Source organism: Cavia porcellus, unplaced genomic scaffold, assembly GCF_034190915.1.
Source record: "Cavia porcellus strain 051 isolate PalLab524CR breed Dunkin Hartley unplaced genomic scaffold, mCavPor4.1 scaffold_12, whole genome shotgun sequence".
NCBI lineage: Eukaryota > Metazoa > Chordata > Mammalia > Rodentia > Caviidae > Cavia > Cavia porcellus.
Window position 1 is genome coordinate 84,574,971 of NW_026947495.1, and position 27,969 is coordinate 84,602,939.

Here is a 27,969-nt window from a genome sequence, read left to right on the forward strand (position 1 = left end):
AACTGAGCAGCTACTGAATCAAAGGACAAAACAATGCAGGATATTTTACAAAGCACTGCACTACTAGCAAATAAGAAGGCACAATAAGGGAAAGATGCTAGATGGTCTCATAGGCATCGTGCACAAGTCTTATGCAGCGAAAATGACATCACTTTCTTCAGTCATCAGACAGTGGTAGCTATTCACGATGACAAACACCACTATGCATTTCTCTCTAAAGCTGATAAAACAGAACACAAGTGAATCACAAAAATTCCTCAATTTCTATTTTAAAAACTTGGTAAGCATGAGGTCCTGAGTTCAGGTCCCAGTTTAAAAAAAAAAAAAAAAGCAGCAACAAACATGCTTTGAGTTTCCCAGTTTAAAAGAAACATCATCATCCAAAGCACAGACAGATGGTATTTCTAGTATAAAAGAAAACCTACTTCATTAGAAAGAATAGAAACAAATCCAAAAAAACATTAACACAGTCACAAGTTCCTGAGAGTATTCCTGATGACAGATGATACCCACATTTGTAGCTGGTGGAGAGGTGAAGCATTACAATACATTGTATCTTCTTTGAGGCAACACATGGTTCTGCTGCTCTCTGACAGTGAGGCTTTCTCAAAAACACAGATTTTTGTTTTGAATGGTGGATTGGAAAATAGTATCCTAAATAAACCCTGGCAAGAGAATCATGAAAAGTGAAATTTAATGATAAAAGATAACTAATATTGTACATACATGATATTAATGGCTCTGATGGGAAAAACCAGGGAAAACTGTGCACTGAATATAATCTGTAGTTATGTTGGGATAGATATAGTCATCTTCTTAAAATATTGAAAATATGAGTGTTTCTGTTTAGGAAAGAACAACTGGGATAGGGGAAAAAATTATATATATACATAAGCATGCATATATATGTGTGTGTGAATATATACTAGATAACTATACTATTAATCTTTGTTCATCAAAAAGAATAGTTTGTTTTTTCACTATCTGATCATTTTTTTTCATGCCTATGCCTTGTAATCTGAGCGAACTACTTTCAAGATAACATTATGCAATATGTTAACTAGTGAGCAGCAAGCCCTTCCTCTTGGCAAGTAGCAGCACAAGCAAGCAGCGGGTGCACCAAGAAAAGAACAAGTCAGTGTCTCCAGAGATCCAGTCCTGTTGGATCTTGGGGGCTTGAACAAGAAAGCAACAAGGCCTTCATCCTGACAAGCAGCAGTGCAGGAGAGCAGGCAGATGAGCCAGGAAAAGAACAAGTCCGTGTCTCTCGGGAACCTACCAGCGCACAGGCTAAGAATCAAACATCCCACCCCCATCACCACCATTTAGCAGGTTCTGGAATATGTGGAGCACAGCCAGAGTTCATAGCAACTAAGGCACATAAAGCAACTAAATGCTTGTATTGTTGGGTTGATTATGCTGACCTGAGGCCAGAGGTCTGAACATCTCTTGGGAGGATGATAGAATGCAATATAGCAAATATGGGAGATTTCCTTCTATCTTAACTTTGAAGGCAAATATTGTTTTCACTGTTTTGCTGTCCCAATCAACTGTCTTGCTCTATTCAATATTCCGTTTTGATAGGCTTTATAATGTGCTGTTTTTGGCTTGATTTTGCTCTACTTGGTTGAATGGACAACTATTGTGAAGATAACAAGATATACTATGGCATCTATTACTGTTATCCCAGTATCCTGCTGTGAAGTTCTATACCAATTTCACTGCATTGTTTTGATTGGCTTTGTTGTGTCTTGTTTTGTACTACCTTCAAATATATATATATATAATATATATATATGATATATATATATCTATAATATATATATGCTAGTGTTAATTTTCTATTTCTTGATTTTTGAAATTCTGTATCATTTCTATCCTTTTGCTTTTAAAAAATACACAATGAAAAAATATTAAAAACATATTAATTTACATGTTTGAAAGTATGAAAACTCAAGCACATAAATTACTAGTAATAAAATTGTAAAATGTGACATTCAATTAAAAATTCCTGGTAGAAAAATGGACGGTGTGCAGCAAAGCTTCAAATACAAGGTATGGAAAAAACATCACAGTAAAGGAAAACTCAGTTTTGAATGCATGTTAACACAATTACTAAACACAGAAAAAGGAAGGAAAAATAGAAATGACCTACAGAATACTGAGGCTACTGTCACCTAAGAAATGTGAGTCATTTAACCTTTGTATCTAACATACCACAAAGTAAAGGCAATTATTATGTACTTTAAGAGACAATATTAAGATTCCTATGCTACTGCACACAAGAAAATCTAGAATTATATGAGCACATTTATTATCTTTTCTGCTTTACAGCATTTTGTTGGAGATAGGGTCTTGCTATGTAGGCTAGGCTGGCCTGGAACTCACAATGATACTCTTGCCTCAGACAACCAAGTGCTGGAATTACAAGCATTGCACCACTACTCCTGGTTACAACATTTATTAATCAAAGACAGCTTAAAATTATTTAACCCATATATATATCTTAAGACTTAAGATTACAATATTTATATGTTAGCGTATCTCCTCCACATATGTATTTTATGGAGAAACAATCGATATCCCATTTTAATACAACTCATTTTTCAGTTTTAAACTGTATGAGAAGTGATCAAAGGACTTGTAAAATATGAACTATATGGGGCCGGGGGTTTAGCTCAGTGGCATAAGTGCCTGCCTGGTAAGTGTGAGGTCGTGAGTTTGATTCCTGGTGCTGTGGAAAAAATATATGAACTATACCTGAGACCTTTTTACTTTCACATGGTTTTCATTTAATATACATTATTGCATGAAGGACAACTGATAACTTGTGCACAACCTTTATATTAATTACTTCTCACAATACTACTTGCCACATGAAATATACCAAAATGACTATAGATTTTTCCACATACTAAACACTGATGTGAATTTCTCCCCAGTGTGAGTGCGTTCATGCATTTGCCAATTACCTTTTCTGCTGAAAGCTTTCCCACATTGCTTGCATACATAGGGTTTCTCCCCGGTGTGAGTCCTTTCGTGTACTTGACAATTCCTTTTTTTGCTAAAAGCTTTCCCACATTGCTTACATATATAAGGCTTGTCTCCATTGTGGGTCCTTTCATGTTCTTGACAACTATATTGTCTGCTGAAGGCTTTTCCACATTGGTTACACACATAGGGTTTCTCCCCTGTGTGTGTCCGTTTATGATTTTGATAAACATCACTCGTTCTAAAAGCTTTTCCACATTGGTTGCATACATAGGGTTTCTCCCCAGTGTGAATTCTTTCATGTATTCGACACTTACAGAGTGTGCTGAAGGCTTTCCCACATTGCTTACATACAAAAGGTTTCTCTCCAGTGTGAGTCCGTTCATGCATTTGCCAATTATCTTTTCTGCTGAAAGCTTTACCACATTGCTTACATACATAGGGTTTCTCACCAGTGTGAGCCCTTTCATGTGCTTGATGATTTCTTTTTGTGCTAAAAGCTTTCCCACACTGTTTACATATATAGGGTTTCTCCCCAATGTGCGTCTTTTCATGTATTTGACAATTCCTTTTTGTGCTAAAAGCTTTCCCACATTGTTTACACACATAGGGTTTCTCCCCAGTGTGAGTCCTTTCATGTATCTGCCAACCTTCTTTCCTGCTGAAAGCTTTGCCACATTGTGTACACACAAAGGGTTTCTTCCCAGTGTGAGTCTGTTCATGATTTTGACAAATAGCTGTTGTGCTGAAAGCTTTGCCACATTGCTTACATTTATAAGGTTTCTCCCCAGTGTGAGTTCTTTCATGTAAATGCCAACCTGTTTTGCTGCTGAAAGCTTTCCCACATTGTGAACATACATAAGGTTTCTTACCAGTGTGACTCCATATGTGAGTTTGACAACTCCTCCGTGATCTGAAAGCTTTCCCACATTGTTGACATACATAGGGTTTCTCTCCACTGTGGGTTCTTTCATGTTCTTGACAACTATATTGTCTGCTGAAAGCTTTTCCACACTGGTTACATACAAAGTGTTTCTCCCCAGTGTGAGTCCGTTCATGACTTTGACAAACAGAAGTTGTTCTGAAAGTTTTGCCACAATGCTTGCATGCATAGGGTTTCTCCCCAGTGTGAGTCCTTTCATGTAAATGACAACCTGCTTTGCTACTGAAAGGTTTCCCGCATTGTGAACATACATAAGGTTTCTTACCACTGTGACTCCATATGTGAGTTTGGCAACTTCTCTGTGATCTGAAAGCTTTCCCACATTGCCGACACACATAGGGTTTCTCTCCACTGTGGGTTCTTTTATGTTCCTGACAACTGTATTGTCTGCTGAAAGCTTTTCCACATTGGTTACATACGTAGGGTTTCTCCCCAGTGTGAGTCCGTTCATGATTTTGACAAACATCACTTGTTCTGAAAGCTTTGCCACATTGTTTACATACATAGGGTTTCTCCCCAGTGTGAATTCTTTCATGTATTTGACACTTACGGCGTGTGCTGAATGCTTTTCCACATTGCTTACATACAAAAGGTTTCTCCCCAGTGTGAATCCGTTCATGCATTTGCCAATTATCTTTTCTGCTGAAAGCTTTACCACATTGCTTACATACATAGGGTTTCTCACCAGTGTGAGACCTTTCATGTGCTTGATGGTTACTTTTTGTGCTAAAAGCTTTCCCACACTGCTTACACACATAGGGTTTCTCCCCAGTGTGAATCCTTTCATGCACTTGACAATTACTTTTTCTGCTAAAAGCTTTTCCACATTGCTTACATACATAGGTTTTCTCCCCAGTGCAAGTCCATTCATGCATTTGCCAGTGATGTTTTCTGCTGAAACCTTTCCCACATTGCTTATGCACATATGGATTCTCCACAGTGTGAGTCTGTTCATGATTTTGGCAAACACCACTTGTTCTCAAAGCTTTGCCACACTGCATACATGCATAGGCTTTCTCCCCATGCATTTGACAATGATGTTCACTTCTGAAAGCTTCCCCGCATTGCTTACATACACAGAGTTTCTCCCCATTGCTAGTTCTTTTATGATTATCCATGGAATTGTTAGTGAAAGATTTTCTATAGTGTTTATCTACATGGGTTTTATTTCCAGAGTGAGCTGTTTCATCTGTCTGAATATCATAGTGAGTGTTAAAGTCTTTTCCCCATGGTACACATGTGTACATATTCACTTCTTGGTGATGTCTTTTCCCAATTTGATCATCACTGGGTATAATGAATGATTTGACATCTGGTTTCTCCCAAACGGTAATATTTTCAGTGTAATCAGAGTAATAATTTGCCCATGGCATATATTCATGGAATTTCTCCCCGAGAGTCACCTTTGCATATTTCTGAAAACACTTGAGTTTCGTGAATGACTTGCCATATTCATCATAGTTAGACCGCTTCTCTTGAAATTCCTGCTGCTCATACAGGGGCCTTCTGGAGAAGCATTCACCTGGGTGTATTCCAACTACTGTCATACGCACATTTGTATCTGGAGTCTGAGAAACCATATTGCCATGTTGATACCATAATTTATATTGACAGGATTGTTCTACCTCCTCAGTTCTGTAAAAAGAGAGAGCACCAAAACAGTAAGTCATATTTAATAGTGTCTTTTAGTGAAGATTCACAATGAGGAGATCTGCTTTGGTGCCCTTAAAAATACTTAGTCTTCCACTTACGGTACACTTTGCATGATTGGACACAGCTTTTCCCCAAATAGAAGGATTCACTTGGGATCCTTGGGATTACAGAGCACTTGGGAGTCTGTAATCAACCCATTTACAATACACAATACTTACTTTAATTTTGAGAAAACTCATCTTAATGAAATATGTTCCATCTACTGATGATTTCTGACAACTTTTCCTTCATGATTCCATCCTCTCTCCTTCCACTGAGCCTGTTTGCCAATTCCAAAATGTCTATCTCTGCCTTTCCTGCCATCTCTCATCTATTTACTCCTTAATTAATGTTGTGGGATTCTCATACAAAATGTATCTTGTGATACTGAAATTTCTGTCTGGTTTATTTAATCTAATATTGTAGGCTCTAGATACATCCATATTTCATCAAATGCCATCACTTCATTCTTTTGTGGATGAATACGATAGGCACACATCATAGGATTTTCAGTGCTGGAAATTGAACTCAGGGTTTTAGCACTAAAATACATGCATGGGTTTTACTATATTTATTTTGAAATGGTCTCATCAATTATTAGGATGCCAGGGTGAGCACAAATACACGATCTTTCTGCTTCAGCTTCCTAGAATACTAGGATTACAAGCATGTCATTTATGCCCAGGCTATTCCATTTTTCTTTAATCAACTCATCTGTAAATGGACATTTAAGCTTATTCCAGAGTTTAGCTTTTCTAGGTTGTGCAGCTACAAATGTGTAGGGTTTTTTTTGGTGGGGGGTGATATCAGAGATTGAACTCATGACCTCATGTTTGCCAGGTAGGTGCTTATGCCACTGAGCTAAATCCCTGGCCCTACAAACGTGCTTTTAAGCACCACTATAATATGTTTACATTAACATTTTGAGGAATATATGTAGTAAAACTATAGTTGGAATGGCTGGGTGTGGTGGTGTATGGCTGTAATCCAGTACTTAGGAGATTGAAGCACTGTGAGTTTGAGGCCAACCTAGGCTACATTGTGAGATCCTGCCTCAAAAAGAAGTAGAGTTGTATAAAATAGAATGTCTATTTTGGCATCAGTACCACCTACATTTCAGATATTGAAATACTTCAAATACTCAATTGTTAAGATGAGACATATTCAATGGGTATATCCACTAAGAACGTTTGTGAGATTAAAGAAGTTTGAAAATGGTCTTTTTTGTGTAATTTGCTTGGATTTACTATTCTGACACTTGAGGGAATTTCTTCTCTGAGTACAAATTACCGTAGATGTTTCTTGCAATTTTTGTATTCGCCTTCAATTTGCTGGTCATCTGACATCCCTCCTAAGGTACAGAAACAGAAAAATGATGACTTACTACACATAGATCAGTCGATTCTAATTCCATTCACATTACAATGTGACTATGCCTGGTAGATGCTTTCTACTGTTTCCATTTTCCCATTAAGCAAACCACACTGGTGAGCACCAGCCAATGTTCTCCAACTGCATGAATGACAAAATTATATCCTCCTTACCTATGGCAGCCAGGTTCCTAAAGATTTCCAACATCACATCTCTGTAGAGCTTCTTTTGGAATGGATCCAGCAAAGCCCACTCCTCCCTGGTGAAGTTCACAGCCACATCACTGAAGGTTACTGCTTCCTATATCATCAAAAAATATTTTCAAGAAGAGTAAGATACAAACATGAACATTTTCAGCTCTACTCATAAAAAGCTAATATACAGTTTTCCAAATATTTCTTTCATGTCTTGCTCATCAGATTGTTACTCTTTATCCATTTGCACTTGTCATACAGGAAAATTGATGCAACACTGGAACTTAGTGCTAACCCAACAGTTGAATGGGAGCACTGCTTCTCTTGCTGGTTAAACTCGGATATACTTGTATAAAGGCACTAAAGCATGGTATGGAAGGATCCTGTAAATCAGAATCAAAGTGCAAAAAGTAAATAGAAAACTATCTGATGAATTACTCTAAAGGAGCAAATAAAATACAAAAGAAAATATCTTTTTTTTTTCAGTTTGTTATTCGGGGAATTGATTGTTTTCTTCTCTAATTTAGACAACATTTTAAAACTTCAAGCTGCTTTCATTGACAAAGGCTTAGACACTAAGCAGATGTATGAATTCTAATTTGGAGAGATAATGAAAACAATTACACTTTTTATTGGAAAGCATCTAAGAACTGTGAAAATAGATTAAGGAAGTCTTTTTATCCTATGACTCAGTGACCTGAAAAGTGGCCTAAGAGGGGAAAATGGGAGATGAATATGATAAAAATAAACATGAAATATATTGACTACCAACACTTTGAAAATTTAACAAGCACTAATAATAAATGATACAATGAAAGACAAAAATGGTTTCAGTACCAAACATACACGCAATGTGAACAGCTTCTTTAAGATAAAGAGTTTCAAAATCCATTTTGAAGGACACTACTTATTTGAAAGAATGACAAACTAAAAATCTTCAATGGGCTGGCATGTAAATAGAATATATGTCAGTTAACTTTTTTGTCACTGCTAAAATACTCAGCACCTAAAATTAAAGTAGGTAAGAGTTATCTGGGCTCATGTTTACAGAAATTTCAATGCATGACAGGCTCCAACATAGGATGGCATGGCACAGAGGGCATCACAGAGGAGAAACAGCCCATGGCAGACAGAAGGCTGCAAAAGTAGTAAGCAGTATGAAACAAACGACAACAACCCTCTTTCTGTCCTTACATTTTACCCACAGTAGTAGGACTCACACCTTTAATCTTAGCACTGTGTATCAAAATCCAGCATCACACTGTAGATCCTGCCATGTCCGAAATTCCCCAGTTGAGAATGCATGAAGCTTTGGCAGAACATATAGATACAGGACATAAAGCAATACTGATTCATTCTAGAGCTCTTGTGTCACAAAGGAGCACAAATCACAGTATGTGTAATATAGCAAACAGGGAGAAATAATTTCATCTTCATATCCCTTGTACAATACTTGATTTACCTCTTGAAAAGGGAAAGATAAACTGAGAATTCAGAGAAATGTCTTTTGAAATCTCAGGTTTATGAATGTCAGTCATTTAAGGCTGGTGGGTGCATTGCTCTTCTTGGGATACAGTCAGAGTCAACAAGTCTGGGACAGTAGAACCAAGTCTGAGGGAGGCCTGTCACATCCTAGGAGAAGTACAGGGCACTCAAGCACGCACAGGAATCCATGTTTGACAAACTGCCATCAATCCCACAGGATCTGCTTTGGCAGAGTTCTTTCCAGTGGGGATTTCAGTGGGTAACTTCAGTAACTTTAGACATATTTACTGGCTCCTTGCCTCCTTCTTTGAAGTCAGCCAGGAAAGCAGTGAATACTGATCTAGGTTTCATCCTTTGTCACATTGCACAAAGTTGGAGAAGGAGTTTTCATCCAGACATCACAGTGGCAGGGTCTTTTGACTTCAGCCAGGCTTGAAGCCATCTAAAATAGGTAATATTCTGAGTACTAAACAGGCAGAAGGAATTGCTGAAAGTAGAGCAGGAGACTGTGGTGCAGGAGACAGAGCTGGTGGTGGTGTTACAGCCAGCCGACAGCTTGGGGTGATGAATGCAAGCGGGAGGAAGGTCAGACTTGGAGTCCATTGGCAATACAAAATAAAATTTTTCTGGTTGGTTCTGAATCTCAGAGTCTCTCAGTCAGCTTTGTGGGCTTCTTTTGACGAGTACAATGGCTTTACTGTTGTGCAGGACACAGGTATAGAGCCAAGGGAGTTTTAATCCTTTATGGCAATTGAGTCTAACAGAGCTGGCCTTTTATCTCAGGATTTTCCAAGGGGCTTATGGGAGCAAGTCACAAGCAGAGGAAAGCATCTTATAATTCTACAACATCCTAAAAGGGTGTATAGCTCAGGAACTGGGGTCTAAGGTGATGGATGCATTGTTCAGGGCATGGAAATTTGCACAAGGTGATTAAAAGTTTATCATACTGAAGCACAGAGTCCAGTTATTGTTCCCATGACATCTGACAGCAGTGGGGATAGTAGTAAGGTGACATGGTTGATGGCAAGGCCCATCGTGAGTCTTTAGTTCCTATCTCTGTGGGGAGAGTTTTCACAACTTCAGGGTATATAGTTATCTGCCTCAGGCTAATGCAGGCACCATCTATTTCTTGGGGAACAATTCAAAGTTGAAAGTGCAGGGTTAAATGAGAAGGAGGCTGACTAGCTTGGTGCAAAGGAGATGTCCTCGCAGGCTGCAAATTTGTGCTTGGCAGAAGGGGCAAGAAGCAAGAGTCCTAGTTGCTCCAATGATGGATGCTTTCTGACAGAGGAATCTTTAAAGACAGGGGCCCAATTTGATAGAGCTCAGTATATTCTATCTATTTAGGCTTGGTAAGGAACAACTCATTTGTCAGGGCTGACAATCTTATTTTCCTCAGTCAAACTGTGTAACACAGAAAGAATTGCTAAGAGTCGTCTTGGATGGCTGTTAGATGATGCCATCTGACCAGGATAGGCATGTCTCCAGGGAACCTGTGTGGCAAAACGCAGTCAGTAAACTGGAACTGGTTCAGTTGGCTGGAAGTAGATAACTTGTGAGCAGGGTGCCCAACTGCAGTGGCTTGCAAGGGTGCCAATGTGGAGTTCTCAGGAAGAATGGTCCATTATCAATTTTTTTCTTTGAGATTCAGGTAGCAGGTTGGTTTCATTTTTAACTCCATAAAGGCCCCGTGTCTTGCAATGAGGGACTGTGAGTTTTAACTAATTCGTTGCCATTCCATCTCCCTATGGTATATGTTGTGTATCTTTGAATGATATTGCAGCAGACAAAGGGTGGTTGCCCCTCTGAGAGACCATTCAGATGTCTGCCAGACCATGCCTCTCACGGAGACTTAGTGCAACTCAACTTAGGAGGGTGTGAGCCCACTGTTAAGCCATATGTCAATCACCATAGAACCACAGGTGGGGGTCCAATCAGCCTCTGCAATCAGTGTTCTCCAATCTTAGTGCACAGACAGAGCAATCTATGGCTCATACTATAGAACAGCCTATTGCTTACACTTCCATTCCACTCACCCAATCATTCAACCTTGATCAACGAGAGTTAATCAAGTTCTTCTTCTGCTCAAACTGAGCAAGAGTGACTTACAGACTAACTGGGGGTACTACCAGAATCAAGCAGGCAGGCAGTCAGATAGACAGACAGACAGACGGACAGACAGACTGTGTCCTCTTCCCTTTGGGGTCTGATGTGAGCCATTTGAGTGGAGAGCCAGGAATCCTCCTCCAGATCTGAGAGGATTCCAGAAATCTTGAGTGTGCACCTTTCCATCAAGACCTGGAAATGTCCTTGCTCCATCCACAGCATGACTGGTCTTCCCAGCTACTGCACCAGATGCAACCATAGGCAGAAACATCAAAACAACCCCCAGGACTTGTAGGTAGATTTATTTATATTGACAGGTACTGATCAATATTAGTTCCAAAGTATCAGGCCCTGATCTCTGGTGGCCTCTTGAATATATGACAGAATCAAGCAGGAAGTACAGAGGCAGAATGGCTTGTCAATTGGGGATCACAGTGCATCACTTGGCATCAATGTGCATCACAGTGACCATCTATGAATCTTCAGTGACCAGACATTTCCAGGAGATGGGAACAGGATCTGGAATAGGAACTATTAACTTGGCAACTGGGAGGAACAATTTCTGCTTTAATACAATGGTTTTTCTATGTAATTACTAAAGAACTCATTTACTGACTATTGCAAAGTGGTAAAAATAAAATTAAACTGTTAGTGACACTTAAAGTGCCAACTACACATTTAGTGAATCCATAAGCAATGACACAGTAAAGATTACAGTATTTTCCATTGGGAAGACAAAGACGAGCCTAACAAGATCTACAGTGGATGCTCTTAACATTCCCCAAAGCTCAGTTGTAAAACATTCTGAAGGTTCCCATGATAAATAAATTGCTATGATTGTTAAACTCACCATAGTTTTTTTTGAGAATAATTTTAATTGAAAAATTTATAAACATTAAATTACTACATGAAGAAATTTATCCTTGCTTTGATACTTTCTAACATGGGAAAATGAGAGGTGATTTACAGTCTGAGCACAGCTAACAAAGCAGTACATTTGCAAATGTGAGATCTGCAGACACCCAGCAAGCAGCAAGCAGTGCGCAAGCTGCACAATGGACACCAGAAGGAGGTTAGAATAAAACATCAGAGAAGGACAAGGCAGATATTAAACTAATGAACGAATAAACTTCTTATTTGTGCTGCAATATCCTATGTATCCTTGAGAGAAGTGACTTTCATGGTCACACATGTGAATTAGGTTGCAGAAAACTATGAAGAACATTACTCACTTACCTGAGGATTCTAGTAGATTAGGGTAGGACTCTCAATCATGTGTAAAGTGCACCGAGTGAAAGAAGCTATGGAGAGCCCTTTCCAGACCTTATCACAGTTCAGGGAGTTTATATTTCTTTCTTTTTTTTTTTTTTTGTCTTTTTCATTTTTACCGGTACCAGGGATCGAACTCATGACCGCCTGCTTATAAGGCAGGTGCTTATGCCGCTGAGCTAAATCCCCAGCCCCAGGGAGTTTATATTTCTAACCCAATGGAAAAGTTACTAGAATTCTAGTAATTTAATTCCAATCTACCACTTCCAATGTAACCACGAGGAGAACAAAGACACTGAAGTACACTGTATTTGTGGGGGGCCCAGGGAGTCCTAATTCCAGCTAGTATGATGTTTAACCTGAACAAAGTCTTGATCCAAGGCCAAAACCAGGTTTTACCAATTCTTGAAAAAGGGGGTGACTTGGGGATGAAAGACTGTGAGAGTGGCTGGAAGTATGTGAGCACCATGAGCTGGGCAAGGTGAGAGGCCTGAGATCACCTCTGCAGTAAGCAGAGAGAGGGATATGCAGACAGACTCATCTGCATAACACAATCTGAAGTGGTATCTAGTATTCTGGGACAGTTCTTCAGCTGTGAAGTGTAACTTTTATGCCCTAGAAGATCATAGCCTCTTACTTTGAGGCTCAGTTCCAGTCAGACACATGGAAGGGGGTCTCCCTCCTGCCTGGCTCATATGTGTTTTAGAGGAATTACACCATGGGGGAAAAATGACCTGTCAACTTACTTCAAAGACTACACAAAAACATTACTTTAGAAAGACTGATTTGTATTACTTAAAGTCAACTGAGAGGATGAGGAAAAGTTCTAGCCAGCTCTTCTATATCAGTACATGGATACAGGGCCAGGTGTAGCCAAAATGGAAACAAATACTCCTATTTCAAGAGTCCTCCATGTGGTCCTCCACAGGAGCTGGCCTGAGAGGTTGCAGAATAGTAGAAAACTCACTCTACAAGCAGAGTTTTAGACTGTCAAAATACCTGTCAGGCCCAAAGTTTTGAGCACCTAGATTTCTGATCAGATCATACTCAAGTGGGACACAAAGGAATGAGTGTTGAAGGTTAAATATTTGTTACTAGAAATCAAAAAGTGAACTTATGCACTTCTACTTTCTAGCTCACCTGAAAAGACAAAGAAGGAATGCTTCATTCTCAATAGCAAACAGCAAGATGAATTAAAATCCACAATCCTTACAGGCTACTATAGCACAAAGAGGAAACCTACAGAGGTGTAAATTGCTGTTAAGTAACTCATGGATGATAAAGATTGAAATATATGACATGTCCCAGTGAATAAGGATAAAAGGAGTTTGAGAGGTAAAAATCTCCTGGACCAGGTCATCCATGTTTTAAAATTTGGTGAGTTTTACATCCACCAGGTCTGGTGGGCTCTCTGATAATCAGAGAAAATTTGTTTCCTACTTCTGAGAGAAGAGTGGGCAGAACAAAGCCATTCTGAAAATTTGCATGTTTAAAAAGCATCAGACAAGTGTCAGTTGTCCACCTCCTCCCTGAGCATTAGTGTTTCTATCATTTCAGTTGGATACAGTCCCTGTCTGCTCTGTGCCTACTGACTGACATAAGAAGTTCCTCTTGTTCACAAGATAGAACTGTGATATGTCTGAATCTTATTAAGACTGAAATGCATTACTCCCTTGGAACAGTGCTAAATGACACATGATGGCATTTGATATGTGCACGAGGAATATACTTTTTGTGGCTATTCTCAGTGGCCTATCACAGCACAGGAACAATGAGAACACACATGAAATACTGTGCTGGACCATACCTATAGATTATGTCCCAAGAGCTTCTAAGTCTTTTTAAATACAAACATATACATACATACAGGCTGTACATAATGTAACTTGGGACATGAAAATGTGCACATAGTGTACTGATCCCACAACCATGAAGAGGGGTTGAGTGCAGCAAAAATTGAAGAATATGTGATTATGTGTCACAGATGTCATATGGCAGTGGAGATACAGCAGGTAGAAAATGTTTGATTGCAACATTGAGCATAAATTTAGAGATGGAGAAAGCAGACAGTAGGTACATATATGTATGTGGTAGGAATTCATTCCAGACAGCATCCTTGTTAGACTCCTCAGTGCTGTGACAGTACAAAAGCAGGTGCAATAGGAAGGCCAGGAAGCCAAAGAGAACACGCTGAGGTCAGGTGCCACCGTTCTGAACAGGTGTGGCTCTTGTGTCTGCTGGGACTCAAACCAGGAGACACAATGGTGAAATCTTACACTATGGCACAGCTCAAATGGCAACTTAATTGTGTGCTACTGAGCAATTTGCTAGATCTTACATTTTTGACATCCTCTGTAATATATTAAAAGATCTAAAAATGTAACAAAATTAGGATTCATTAAATTTTATCCTTTAGATAAATAAATGATTACAAATACAGAAATTTTCAAATCAGGTACTGAAAGAAGGGGAAGACTAGAAAAATCAAAGACATATCAAACAACTGTAGTATCAATCCAAAACTTCCCTTCATATAGTTATCTCACAAAGAGTTTCCAAGTGGTTCCTGGAAACTATTAATATATTGCTCAAGATTCAATTTTACTCAATGTGCAATGTGTATCTGCCAATTCCCACATCTATATTTGTTATATTTTATAAACATATACTAATAAAAAGATCACAATAAAAGAAAGACACTCGTGGTCTCAGATGTGTGTTATTCAAGAAAAACAAGTTTAGAAAATGCTAGTTTATCAGATTTATGCAATATTGAACTCAAATGTGGTGTGTGTAAGGAAAGGCACACTTCACCTAGACAGATTTTCACTATAGGACAAATCATTACCTATTGAAATAGAAGTTGACAAGAGAGACTTATTTCTCTTGTTTGCAGGTAGTCACCTTATGACATGGGTGCCTAGGCTGTGTCATATCCCAGGGTTAATCTACAGTAACACACACACACACACACACACTACATTATAGGAAGGTGGTATTTATCTGATCAAATGATGTCTCAGTATAAGAAACCTATTATAAAATGCATCACAAAAATCATTAAAGAAAAACCTCATCTGATTATTTCAATCTTGGCATAAACAGATTTTCTAAAACTCAATTAATATTCATTGTGTCTTAAAGGTTTCCAAAGAAGAAAAATATTAAATGAAATTTCATACCTAGATAAAACACATGAAGCACACAACTACTCATGTGTCCCTGAAGGCACTGTGTAGGTATTATGTTAAAATTAGAAATAGAAATGTTTGCTCTCTCCACTACTGAGTAATGTGAGGTAAAAACTAATGATGTTATAAGATAATAAACAGAAATTAATGATATGAGCATTGAAGTGAAGGAGAAAATCAATTTTCATAAATGATTTAAGAATCAAGATGTATTATTTTAGGAAAATAACAAGAGAACCACGCTGCCAAACGTAAGATCAACTGGAAAAAAGCCACTTTGTTTCTCATAGTCTTAGCATCACTAAAACCATGTTCATTAAGAAAAGTAAGTTATTCTCATCAAAAAAATTTTTTTTGAAGGAATCACTCTAAATCATTTAGCTCTCAACTTAATTCACAAAAATCACACAGAGTCTTCCTGATTATTTTAAAATCAGTATAGGCATATTAACATTCATTGAAATACTAAGAAAACATCCATTTTGCTGAGAAAGTACTAGCAAGAACAGACAGGATACTGTGTAGTTCACTGATACAGCAAGAGAATATCAACACACTGTCAAATCCATAGTAAGCTCTGCGTGGACTCAGGCTCATTGCTGCTGCAGACCTGTGACCCTGCAGACTGGGTGTGGGGAGGGTTTGGTTGCAGTTCTTTGTCCTCCAATATTTGTGCTACAGCAGATTTTGGTATATGTCAGAGAAAGTTCAGTATCACAGACTTTCCCCTTGGGCAAAGATTTCAATTACTTGAATATCTTTCCAGGTGACGTAAATGCTGCTTCGACTGAAGTTTCAGAGATTCTTTTTTTTTTTTTTTTATTTAAGAGGAAAAAGAGAAAAACACAAAACAAAACAAAGCAGTGTAAGGTTACATATAATACAGAACTACAAAAAAAAGCATAACAGTAAGAAATCACCTGTTAATAGATTACATATTATCATCTTGGAAATAGTTGCTCAAATCACAGTATCAAAGAATACAAAGTAGACATTCAAACAGAGAGACTACAAACAGCTGTGTTCAATGATCCAAAAACATTAATATAGTCAGCTATTCAACATCCCTATACACACTTGCTGTTATATCCGTTAGAGCTCTTTTTTCCCCTTCCTCTCTTTTTACAACAAAATTTACACATTTTAGATTTTATTACTCCTTAGTTCTCATTTGCAACGAGTGGACAGAGTCACTCAGTTTCTCGGCTCCTCCTCACTTTCTATTTTGCATAGCTTCACAGGCTTCAATTTTCACGTTTGACTGCTAAGAGCTGTGTTACTGAAACCCCCAAAGACGCTTCCTGTCTCATTTTAAAGTGAATACAAACTTTGGTGACTAAACAGAGATGCAGGGTGTTCTAGAACGCAATTTGGCTAGAAATTCTTATGAAAGTCAACAATGCCAAAACTTATTTCAGCAATAGTAGCAGGAATAAGACCTAATTTGCTTTAATTATGCAGTGACTGTTTAAAGTTTGATATCATATCCCTGAAGCTTAATGATTATACGTAATAGAAAAGGAATTCTACTTTTTTATCAAGCACACTTGACAAAATAACCTAGTGTATATATATTTAAAATAGCAAGCTGAGAGACTTACAGTTTTGTTGTTAGGCGTTTGCAGGTCCTAACGTAACACTCAGAACTCATGATTTACTGGAGCTACTCCTGGGTGTGCCCAGCCTCAGGTGCTCAGGACAGAGTCTGTGATTATGGGCAGAAGGAGCTGTAGTCTTTGAGGAAGAGGGAGAAGCTGTCCTAACTACATCTGACCCACTTTTGAGAGCTGCTGCTGCTCTACCACATAGGAATTCTATAGTCTCAAACCTCCCTTGTATAACTCACTACATAACCTAGGCTCACCTTGAACTCCTGACAGTCCTCCTGCCTCCACCTCTAAAGTGCTGGGGTTAGCAGTGTGTGCCACTGTGTATGGCTCACAATTTTAAATTGTGAAACTAGTTTCCACTGAAGACATTATGTTTACAGTAAAGTAAAACACCCTGGGTCACTGAGGATCATATACATCATATTCGTACATTTAAAAATACTTGCAACTTCTCATTTTCATTTTGAACGGGTCACTGTTGAATACACTCATAGCTCTTGCATGTTTTCTGACATCACAGGGCCCATGTGATAGAGCCAGCCCAAGAGCTTGCATCTGCAATGTGGGCAGCAGACAAGGTTAGCCATGGGCAGGACTGGGGGTCAGCGTCGTCCCAAAAGACCAGCATCATGACATGGGCAGCACAAATCCAACACCAGTGGAAAGAGGACGGGGGTGAATGGGAACTCACTCACCCACATGCTCCCCAACTTGCGCCTCCCCAGAGCTGCTGGGCAGGTTCTCTTGGCCCCATCCTGTCCCACACACTGTGAGGATGGGGAGGCTGGGTCTGCACACTCACCCAATGGAATGATTATATTGCTTTCAAATGGGAAACACAGGAAAGGAGTGCAAAGCATTACTTTCCCTCAATATCAAATGATCAACTAACACATTACTAAGCTGGAATGGCGTATAAACCATTGTTAAATGGCAAAAATGGCAACGAATTGATATCCAAAGTCCTTCAAGATGAAATCCATCCGTTGTTTCCAAACTGAAAAAAAGAGGATGCAGATTGACAGATGTGAAATTTCTTTTGACAGGAAACCAAGAGCAGAAGAAAGGCAGGCAAACTATCAGAGTCCTGATGAACAGGAATGAGGGGAGTTTAAGAAGGAAACTCCCTAGAGGCTACTGTGGAAGATCTGCAAATGACTCAGTTTTACCACATGACACACTGCCTGTTCAGATAATGAGTATCAGAAAAAAAGTTTCATTATTCTGAGAATAATGTAGGAAAAAAGAGTCGTATTTAAAATTCTGTGGATTAAATAAGTTCTGACTGGAAAAAAAAAATGTTTGCAAAGCCTGAACCCCTGGGACACAAAGGCTTTCCAGGAAGAGAAACATCCAATTCTAGCAACTTCACTCTTACTTTCTAAACACTAATCAAGGACACTATGATTTTGACGTTTGACTCATGAGACTAATAAGCAACAGCAACAAACCCACAAATGAGAGGAAAATATGGCTCAGGATGGAGTCAAATATATGTAGCAAAATAGTTCTGAAAAAACAGTGAGCAATTACATAAAGACAACCAGGCAACTATGTTAGTTATGCAAAAACTGGTGGGGGCAACCAGAGACCAAGAACATTAAGGCAACAAATTGTATTTGTAGAAAGCACCAGTAAAGATTTAGACATTAAAAATAAGACAACGCAGAAGTTATACAAGTAGAGAGAATAATAAATGACATGAATGTATTCCTATAGATTCTCTTTTTATAATCAAGACATTAAATTCAAACTGACAACAATAGCAATCTAGATTGTTAGAACTATTGATCAGGAACACGAGTGGCATGAATTGTGCACAGGAGAGGAAACACTGTGACTGTCCTAACGTGCAGGACTGAGTCTGAACAATAGCACATTTCAAACTGGGGCGTAAGTTAGTCGTAAATACATATGATTTACACTGCAAAATTAGACAATACTTGAATGTAATTCTCTTGAACATCTTAGGAGACAACAGAAAACAGAACCACAGAAAATGAAATGGACACAAAGAGGGAAAAAATCAGAACTATTAGACAGTATTAGAAAGACAACAAAGAAAACAATAGAAAATGAAATAAAAAACTTCTATAAAGACTCAAATATACTTAAAAATATGGTGGCAATTTAAAGTAATATGCTAGATTTACCATCTAAAATTATAAATGTTCCAAAGACTCAAGTTTCAAAATATAAATACATTGACCTTCAATTTGTAAGTGAAAATATGAAAACATTTTCAAATGTAACAATTATAGGACATATAAATGAAAATAAAGCTTATCTGGAATTTTGTTTACAAAGATAAACTAGTCCACAATTGATTCTGATGCTGACCCAAATGTGACCCATTTACCTGCCTGTCTCCCCCACAGTTTCAGAGAACCCTACCTTCCTCCACCAATCCCCAGCAACAAACTACGCTTCCTGTCCCCACTCTTTCCAGATTCTGTGATAGGTTGTTTTGTATAATTATCTTTCTATTTAAAATAAAAACAAACACATTTAAGCAATCTCATTGCTTATGGCTGCTTTTTCATTGAAAAAAGCACTGCTTGTTCATTGAAAATTGAACAAAACCTGTAACTTCTTAGAGTGAAACAAATCCCATATTTATAGTTATAAATCCATGCTTGCCATCAGTCATGAGGCAAATGTTTTGTTATGTCACAATAAAATGTCGCTAATGGACTACAGCCTGTTCCTAACAACTGTTGCTGAGGTTGTATAGGAAAGTCATAGTTACTGAAATTACCCAGAGGCTTAATTAACCTCAGTATACAGTCTTGGAGCACTGGCTCTTTGCACCCTGCTGGGCTCAACCATTTAGAGACACACAGAGGCTGGGAAATAGCAACTATGTCTAGATTCAAAAATTACCCATCAGTACTTCAGCTAGCCCTCCTTACACTGCTTAGAGTCAACTGAAGGGAAAAGGAAATAGATTAGCTAACTCTGTCCATATCAGTACATGGAAAAAGAGCCAGGTTTAGCCAAAGTGAAGGTAATTGCCTTTTATTCAAGGAGAGTCACTCAGTTGATGCTCTACAGTGATTAACATGATTAACGATAAAGCATATATACCAGAAAATGAGCAAATGTCACAAACAGTGAGGAGATGGTTTATGAATTGTTTTAAAATTAGAGCAAAGTTAAGGATATTCACCATCTCTACTGTGCTGTCATTTGAAACAAAAATTCATGCGTTACCACAGAACAACACAAGCAAGATAGACAAAAAGTGACAAAAAGATTGAAATTAAAGAGATAAACTCTATGCATGAATATAGAAGAATTAAGATGCCAATCTTAAGAACAATAATATGGAGACTGTTGTCAAATGTAAGATCAACTGGAAAAAAGAAATACTGTTTCTCATAGTTTTAATACTCACTGAAACTATGCCATTACAGTGAAGTTACACGATACACAATCAGACTATAAAGTATAAGAAAAGGTGGCTCCCAAACAATTTATCTCGGGGTCAGTACACAAAAAACTGAAATGCTGGTATTTAAGAACCACTGTTTGGGTGATTGTCAGTGAAAATAGCAAAAAATATTTTCCTATTAATAGAACTGAAAATACAAGAAGGTCCCTATGCCAAAGGGATATAATGAACATTTTAGAGACAAACTACATCACCAAAAGTACATCTCATTACAAGACTAAGCTTGCTTAAAATTTTTACAAACACTTCTGAAATCTGCCTTGAAAGGACTCAGCTGGAGGCTCCCACCTGGTGTCTCACTCAGTCTCTGCCAATATGTTGTCTAGGTCATGAAAACAACTCCTCACTCGTCACTGTAAATCAAGGACCATATTGCCCCCTAGCAATGATCTCACAGGCCACACAGCTTAAGAATTACTTGCAAAATTATTGTATACTATTACCAAAAAATCTTCAAAATGCAAACTTTTAAACATGTGCAAAGAGAAAAGACAGAAATAAAATTGGAGAGGATCATCTGTCAGGAGAATCATGTACAGACTCTGATTTGATGATGCAGTATGCTAGCAAATGTTAAACTGCATGATAATACAGTATAATAGAAGTAAAGCAATGCTAAATTTAATAACAACTACTAGAATTCCTTCAGAAAAACAAAGGACACACTACAGGCAGTAGCTATATCCTTTTAATGAACTACTAGAATTAATAGCACAGTTATCTTAGCGCATGTGTATGTATATATATATTCTTTTCCATTCCTTGTTTTCTCCCTTCCCTTATCCAGTTGTTTTTTCCTTTCACAATTATCTATTGTACCTTTTGAACTGTATTTACTCTCAATTTCTAACACTAGGGAGACAATACAGTGTTCATACATGTGAGTCTGATGAGTCTGATTTACTTCACTTATGAACACGGGCTCCAGTTGCATCCATTTACCTATAAAAGCTTGAAGTTTATGTTTCCTTAATTTGAGCAACTACTTTGAAGATAACAATATACATTATAATTATAATATCCATTGTTAATTTCCTATCATCTTGATTTGAAGTTGTGTATTTTTTATTCTCTTAAAAAAATAAAGGACACTGTTTTATACTCAAATCTCAAGTGTAAGGAAACAAAAGTATTCTTTCCTACTATTTGCAACATGTGCTACACTTGGAACTACTTATGCCTGAAACACAGACAAAATGTACACACAGTAAATTCCTAAGAATTACCACAGAATACACTTGCTTTAAAAATACTGAAATTTGATGCATTGGCAGTATAAATCAAATGTACAAATCATTCCTTAATGGTGGTAAATTGTTCATTGATTTGTCGGGTGAATGTGATTTTTGCATCAAAAATATTTCAATGTGCACTCTAGGAAGCCTCAGAAAATATGTAATATATGAAAGTAAACCTGTTTAAAAAAAAAGTACCATATAAGAAACTGTAGATGTGGGGCTGGAGATATAGCTCCGCAGCATAAGTGCCTGCCTGGCAAGCATGAGGTCATAAATTCAATCCCCAGTACCAAAAAGAAAGAAAGAAACTGTAGAAGTGATGATATTCTCAAAAATCAAATTGTAAAGCCACAAATGGTAAGGTGACTTTGAAGACACAAAAAGCAACTTAGGATTTTGGCTCAGGAAAGTTAATTTTTATGAAAATGACATGTGGATGGACAAATTATGAGAAGGTATATTGATCCTTTACAACTTACAATAAAATATCAAGAAGAAAAAGATTTTATAAAAAAAATTCTTTATCATACATATGAAAATATGATGAAAGCAGTTATTTTAGAAAAGGACTTACACTGAAAATGAAAAACGAATGTGAAAAATGGAGGCATAATTTTAAAATTAAAAGACATAATTAAATTTTGCAATAAATACATGAAACATAAAATCAGAAAATCTTAATGTTGATTGGATATGAGAAATAGGAAGTACAGCCCACAGGTGGAAGGATGCATGAGCCCATTAAGATTTTAACTGGATACAGACTCTGTGCACCAGCAAAGAGCTCTGAGCATCTATGGCATCTTCTCACATCTGCTTCTAGGGCAGCAAAGAGTGTGCTTGCAACATTTTCAGCAGTGAAAGAACCAGACAAGCCTGCTTTCCCAGAACTGTGGAAAACCAAGTAAGTTGTTGCAGAGACAGAGCAGAGACCCTGTTGAGAATTACACATACAGTGAAGGATGTAAATCTAGAAAATAATGAGTGAATTAATAACACACAAGATGAACTCTCTAACATACAACATGGATGTACATGAGCTGGATGTGTAGCGCAGTGGTAGAGCACATGTATGGTACCCGTCATTCTCTAGGGTCTATAGACAGCATGAACACAGTACATGAAGCCATGGTGTAGAACAGAGTCATGGTGAGCAGAGTCACAAGTGTGGAAAGGAGACACCTCCAGGGAGAGCACTAGTGATATTTATGGCCTGTTTTAGTCAGCGTTTACAAGGGAAACAAGACAATACAAGACACATAATTTATAGTATTATTTACATTGGTCACCCAAGGAGTCAAATACAAAGAAAGTGCAGGAAATCTGTCCATATGCTAAAGACCCAGAAAATCTAGCAGGGACCTGGATCTCATGGCAATAACCTACCTAAGTTCAGCTGAAAATCTAGAGTCCATGACAGTGACTCATGCGAGTCTGTTTCATGGATCTGCACTGGGAAAGCCCCAGAGTCAGCAGTAGAAGCGAGAAAGTCTATGCCATCAGAGTGAAGGATCTGTGTTAGTAGGTTAAAGATTCTGCACTGTGACCAAGAAGCAGTGCTCAACATTAGGACCAGGGCTTGAAAAGTACCACAGCCATCCTCAGTGACAATGAGGTCCCAAGCTCCTACAATCATGAGAACAGCTGAGTATTTATCAGGAAGCCAGCACAACAAGCTTCTCCTGGAGATTAAACGCACACATCTTCCCTCTAGAGCCAGGAAGTGATACTCAAAGTAAGGACCAGAGCTCTCCCAATGTGAACTGCAGCCATTCTCAGTGACAAGGTCCCAATTCTTCTGCCAAGTTCATATCCGGGAAGCCAGAATGACAAATTGGTTCCAGGAGAAAAAACAGCTCCAAACAACACCACCCCTTATGAGAGCACACAACACTATTCTTCTGCAGGTCTCCTTTTTACACTGGCAACAGCCCTCAAGTGGACCATCTACACTAAGCACTAGGCTGATTCATTTTAGCTGTTTAAGTTGACCACTGGTTTTTAATCCACAGGGCCAATATTTTATTCTTTTATGAGCTGTCCTATGTGTTTTGTGACGTTGATCAACATCCTTGACCTCTATCCTTGCTGTAAGCTCCCTAATGCTCTACATCATGAGGATAACAAGTGAATTGTGACACACGCATAAGTTTTCTGATATTCACAATAAGCAACATCTAAAAATCACCAACTTAACAGGAGCAGTAGACACATAAACTCCTGAATAACAAGGTACCTAAAATGGGCAAAGACCGTAAGACTTGCCAAGTTTCTCCCCATCTCCAGCCTGAGCATTATGTGAGAGGAAGTGGGGTTAAAGCAATGAGCAACCTAGTACAGAAAGGCAGACTTTGTTCTAAGATTAAAACAGCTGGAAGGGTTCACAGAATCAGCATAAATTGGAGCTAGGAACTGAAGTCTTCCCTATAGCCTTGCACATCCTTAGTGTCATAGGTTAAACGGCTGAGCCTGTGTGTTTAGTGAAAATTTCTATTCTGTTCCTTCTTTTCTTTTTTCTTGTCTCTTTGAGACACAGTTTCACTGTGTAATTTATGCTGAGTGTAAGCTTACTTTGAGCCTAGGCTGGCCTCAAACTCACACCAACTGTTCTGCCTCAGCCTTACCAGTGCTGCAGTTATAGGTGTGCGCCACCATAGCCAGATCTATTACCTTTTTGTGCTAAGTCAAAGAATATGATCAACGTGAGAGCTCTCAGTATAATACCAAATAAAAACAAAGTCAAAGCAAAACAAACACACCTCCAAAACAAAAATCCCCAGAGTATCGTTCCATTTTCCAAATAGTACTCATACTATTCTCCTGGCTGGGCTGCTCTGGCAAAAAGATCAATACAACACTTGAAACAGGAAACGATTTGATGAAAGCCATCTTCTAAGGACTCTACTCAGAGTTCTAGAAATGCGTCTACACATGCTGAGTTAGCAAACAAAAATATTGTGATCAATCCAAAGAAATGTGAAAATAAACCGTATTGAAAATGCACAGAATATCCTGATTAATCAAACATCACTGCCAACCTGCTCAACACAGATTCATCTATATTTGAGGATATTTATGTAACACATAGACAAATTCATAATAAAGTACTAAATATCTCATGAAGATTATGGAGCACAGTGCACTGTAACCACTGTCTATTCACCCTGGGTGTCCAGCTGCTGACACAGCAGTGACTCATGACCACTATCATCAGTTAGCAGATGCTAACATACCATATACTACTAGTGAGAAGTAAATAAATTACAAAGCTGCAAAATTCCATTAGAATTATTTTAGTTGTCTTTAGTAGTAAAAATTTAACTAAGCGAGTCATGTAAATTATACTGAAGGAACATCATAAAATATTTACTCCACATTGAAACAGGCTCATATTCAACTGTCCATGTTGGGTGTGGTGTTACCATATTCCTGCCCCAGTCCTCCCAGAAGCTTAAGTTAAAGCTGTGTACTGTGAGGCCTCCCTCATGTTTAGTCTCCTTGGGCATTGAAATCTTAGTAAATCATGGTGCTTAGAGGACCCCAACATTGCTAAATGTCACACGCCTGTCTTCTAAGTAATGAATGAGGTTGACACAGTATCAAAACTTCTCCCCACTTGGACAACTGAGCAATACTAGGTTGCAAAAACTAAGAAAGATACATGGATGCTGTGTAGCTCAGAAAAAAATTTCTGCATTCAGTCATCAAACAAACAAACAAAAAAAACTTCAAACAAATCTTGTAGTCTTTATATTCAAGACAAACCACTTCCCATTCTACTTCAATGCTGATGTTATGGTTATAGATGATGTAGGTCTATTATTAGACCTACAAGCCAAGTTTCCTAATTTCAATTTTGCCTCACAAATGATTAGGTGAAATGATCAGTACAAACATAAAACACATCAAGAGTATCTGTTACAAGCCTTCTATACTCTCTTTAGGCCTGTGGCCTCTAACCCTCGCAGGGCAAGGCAGCACACAATCCTTCAGTTATTGTCACAGAACAATCTGATCTCAGGAGAAAGAGGTCACTATCGTCATTGCTGATTTAAACTCTCTCTTGTAAGTAATGGCCCCCCATATTTTTTCTCCCTCCACTTTGCTACTCCTTATTTAAAAATTCCATTTTCTCCCATTCATTATTAAGCCTGTAGATTCTCACTTTGGGGATTTACTTCTGCTTCACTGCTTGTTTTATACAGAGCCCATCTCAACTAATATTTCAAATTTAAATCAGTACGTAGAAACAGTGCAAAGACAGCAATCATTTCAGGGATGACAGCCCCTGTCCTTCCCTCCACCCCAGGATCGCATGTAGCATACCCATGCAGATGTCTCAGTTCAATGTGTTTCTCAGTTTGGGTTTTAATACACAGCACTTTTAGAAAGTTGTCCTTAGCAAGAACTCTCCCCTCCCTTGATACTGAGCAGGAATTCTATGGTGTCACAAACACGCCAAAGAAGTAAACTTTGAAAAGTTTCTTGATGAGGCAAGTTTTCCTTCAGCAGAAGACAGTACACTCAGGAAATGCCAAGAAAGTAAGCTGAACAGGTTGCATTTTATCCTTGATGCACAGTGCCATGAAGGGGAGTAGACCTCATGATCTAAACCAATCAGCTACATTGATCAGGTCATAGTTCCTAAGCAGAGACAATTGTGTGACCTGGAAAGTACTTTGTTTCAAAGTTTTATGACAGGTCAACAACCAAGTACCCCTTTGTCTCAAGTTTTCCAGGAAGTCTGACTCAAGCACATGTTCATTTTATTAAAAAATAGTATTGCAAAAGTAAGAATGGTTATAAGATAGCATTTTTTCTTTTTTGTTTTATTTCCTTTGACAGAAAAGACTACCTCTTTCCACATGGTAATACATTAATATCCCTACTATTTCCCCAGAGTTCTAAACTCTCTGGAAGGCTTCATTTAAATAGCCTGATGTAAAGAGTTGTTTGTTTTGCAACCTTACCAATAAAGCATCTAGCTACAGATAATGACCTGAGAAGGTAGAGCTGTGTATGCAGCCATATTGGTAACAATTAAAGTAAGAAGAGGTAATCAACTATAGACAGAGACCAAGAGCGAACTTTCTTAAGAAAACAAGGAATGCAGCTTTCCCTAATGTGAGGAGTTGCAGCCACTCTCTACCAAGCTCCCCAGTTTCCAGGAACTTCAACTGAGAAATACCCACTTTTTCTCTAAAATCTCAATTTCCTTTGAACTTTACATGGTAACAAAATTGGTTTGAGAACCAGAGTTTCAAATGATCATTTTCAATACACACAGTCACCTGTGAGAGGTGGCCATTAAATAACTGGGCAATTATTGTGCTCTGGTTATCTCAAGTGAGCTCTGGATTGAGCAGCCATCTGGCCATCCACTCAGGATGATTCCAAGTTTCAGAAAGCTATTGTTCATATTTCCAGTGAAAACTCTCCTAATGTAGGGACAACTCAGACTCATACGTAGGGTTAGAGCATGTGGTGAGCCCCTTAACAAGTAGAGGAGGTACAGCCTCTGTGTCACAGCAAACAGTCATACTAATGGCCTGCGATTTCACACATGTGTCTGTGAGGCTAATCTGCTCCTTTAACCTCCCCTTCAACAAGGTCACTTCCCCAAAGTGAGCTGCTAAACTAGTTGGAAAATTTTCCTATACTCCACACACACACACACACACACACACACACACAACCAACCCTAGAATCGACTCAGCACAGGGACCACGAGAGGGGGTGCGGATGTTATCTCTGCCACGCAAACTGGTATTGCACCCAGATTTGTTGGTGACTCAACTTTGAAGGTCCCCACTCCTCTCCCAGAGAGACTTTCCACTGCTTCTTACAATACCTGCAATACAGTGTTTCTTAGTGCTGGTTTTCCTTTTTTCTACGTTAGAGATAGACAAGCCCAATGAGGGTGCGTCTGCAGACCTAAGATCCTGGCACCCGCGGTAACATTAACAGGTGACCTGACCCCGCCGAGGGAAACGCCCAGGAAGACCTCGGGGTCTAGAGCTCGGCAGGGAGGCTGCAGCTCCCCAGAGCTGGTTCTGGCCGCCTCCTCTCACACCTCAGCCCGACTCCATCCCTTCCCCGGTTTCCGTCCCACAGCATCACCATTGTGTGTCTTTCTGGTCTCCAAGAGTCCTTCCCATGAGGGCTGTAGGCCGTAGAAGTATCAGTAAGCAGTCTAGCGAGGACAGAAATTCTCAGCACTATGATGTGGACAGGGCAGCCATGACACCGGAAGTCCACACCCACCTCGACTCACCTGATTGGACAGTTCATGCGCCCACCTCTTCATCACTGATTGGCTCCTGCTCTGCTGCTGTCCAAAGTGTGGAAGAAAACTCCTGCCTGCTGATAAGAGCCCATATGGTAGACTGTCACCCAGGAACTTCCAGATAAGGCTCTTATTATGT

The 27,969-nt window shown here is 38.7% G+C and overlaps 1 protein-coding gene across 1 annotated transcript; it reads right to left on the reverse strand.

Moving 5' to 3' along the window:
• Nucleotides 1-2,768: 2,768 nt before the first annotated feature.
• On the reverse strand, nt 2,769-27,795 carry LOC100716881 (zinc finger protein 709-like). Its single transcript, XM_013145220.2, has 4 exons — nt 27,665-27,795; nt 7,171-7,297; nt 6,917-6,977; nt 2,769-5,569 (listed from the first exon to the last, which is right to left on the reverse strand). Exons 1-4 carry the CDS (start codon nt 27,665-27,667, stop codon nt 2,896-2,898), a joined length of 2,865 nt encoding a protein of 954 aa, XP_013000674.1. The 5' UTR covers nt 27,668-27,795; the 3' UTR covers nt 2,769-2,895.
• Between the last annotated feature and the right edge of the window lie 174 nt (nt 27,796-27,969).

Bases quoted from the DNA above. Each gene is read 5' to 3' on its own strand.
- LOC100716881 (XM_013145220.2), bottom strand. The intron at 6,978-7,170 runs GTAAGGAGGATA...TCTGTACCTTAG, and splicing joins TAGGAACCTGGCTGCCATAG to GAGGGATGTCAGATGACCAG. The intron at 5,570-6,916 runs GTAATTTGTACT...CTCTTTTTACAG, and splicing joins AATTGCAAGAAACATCTACG to AACTGAGGAGGTAGAACAAT.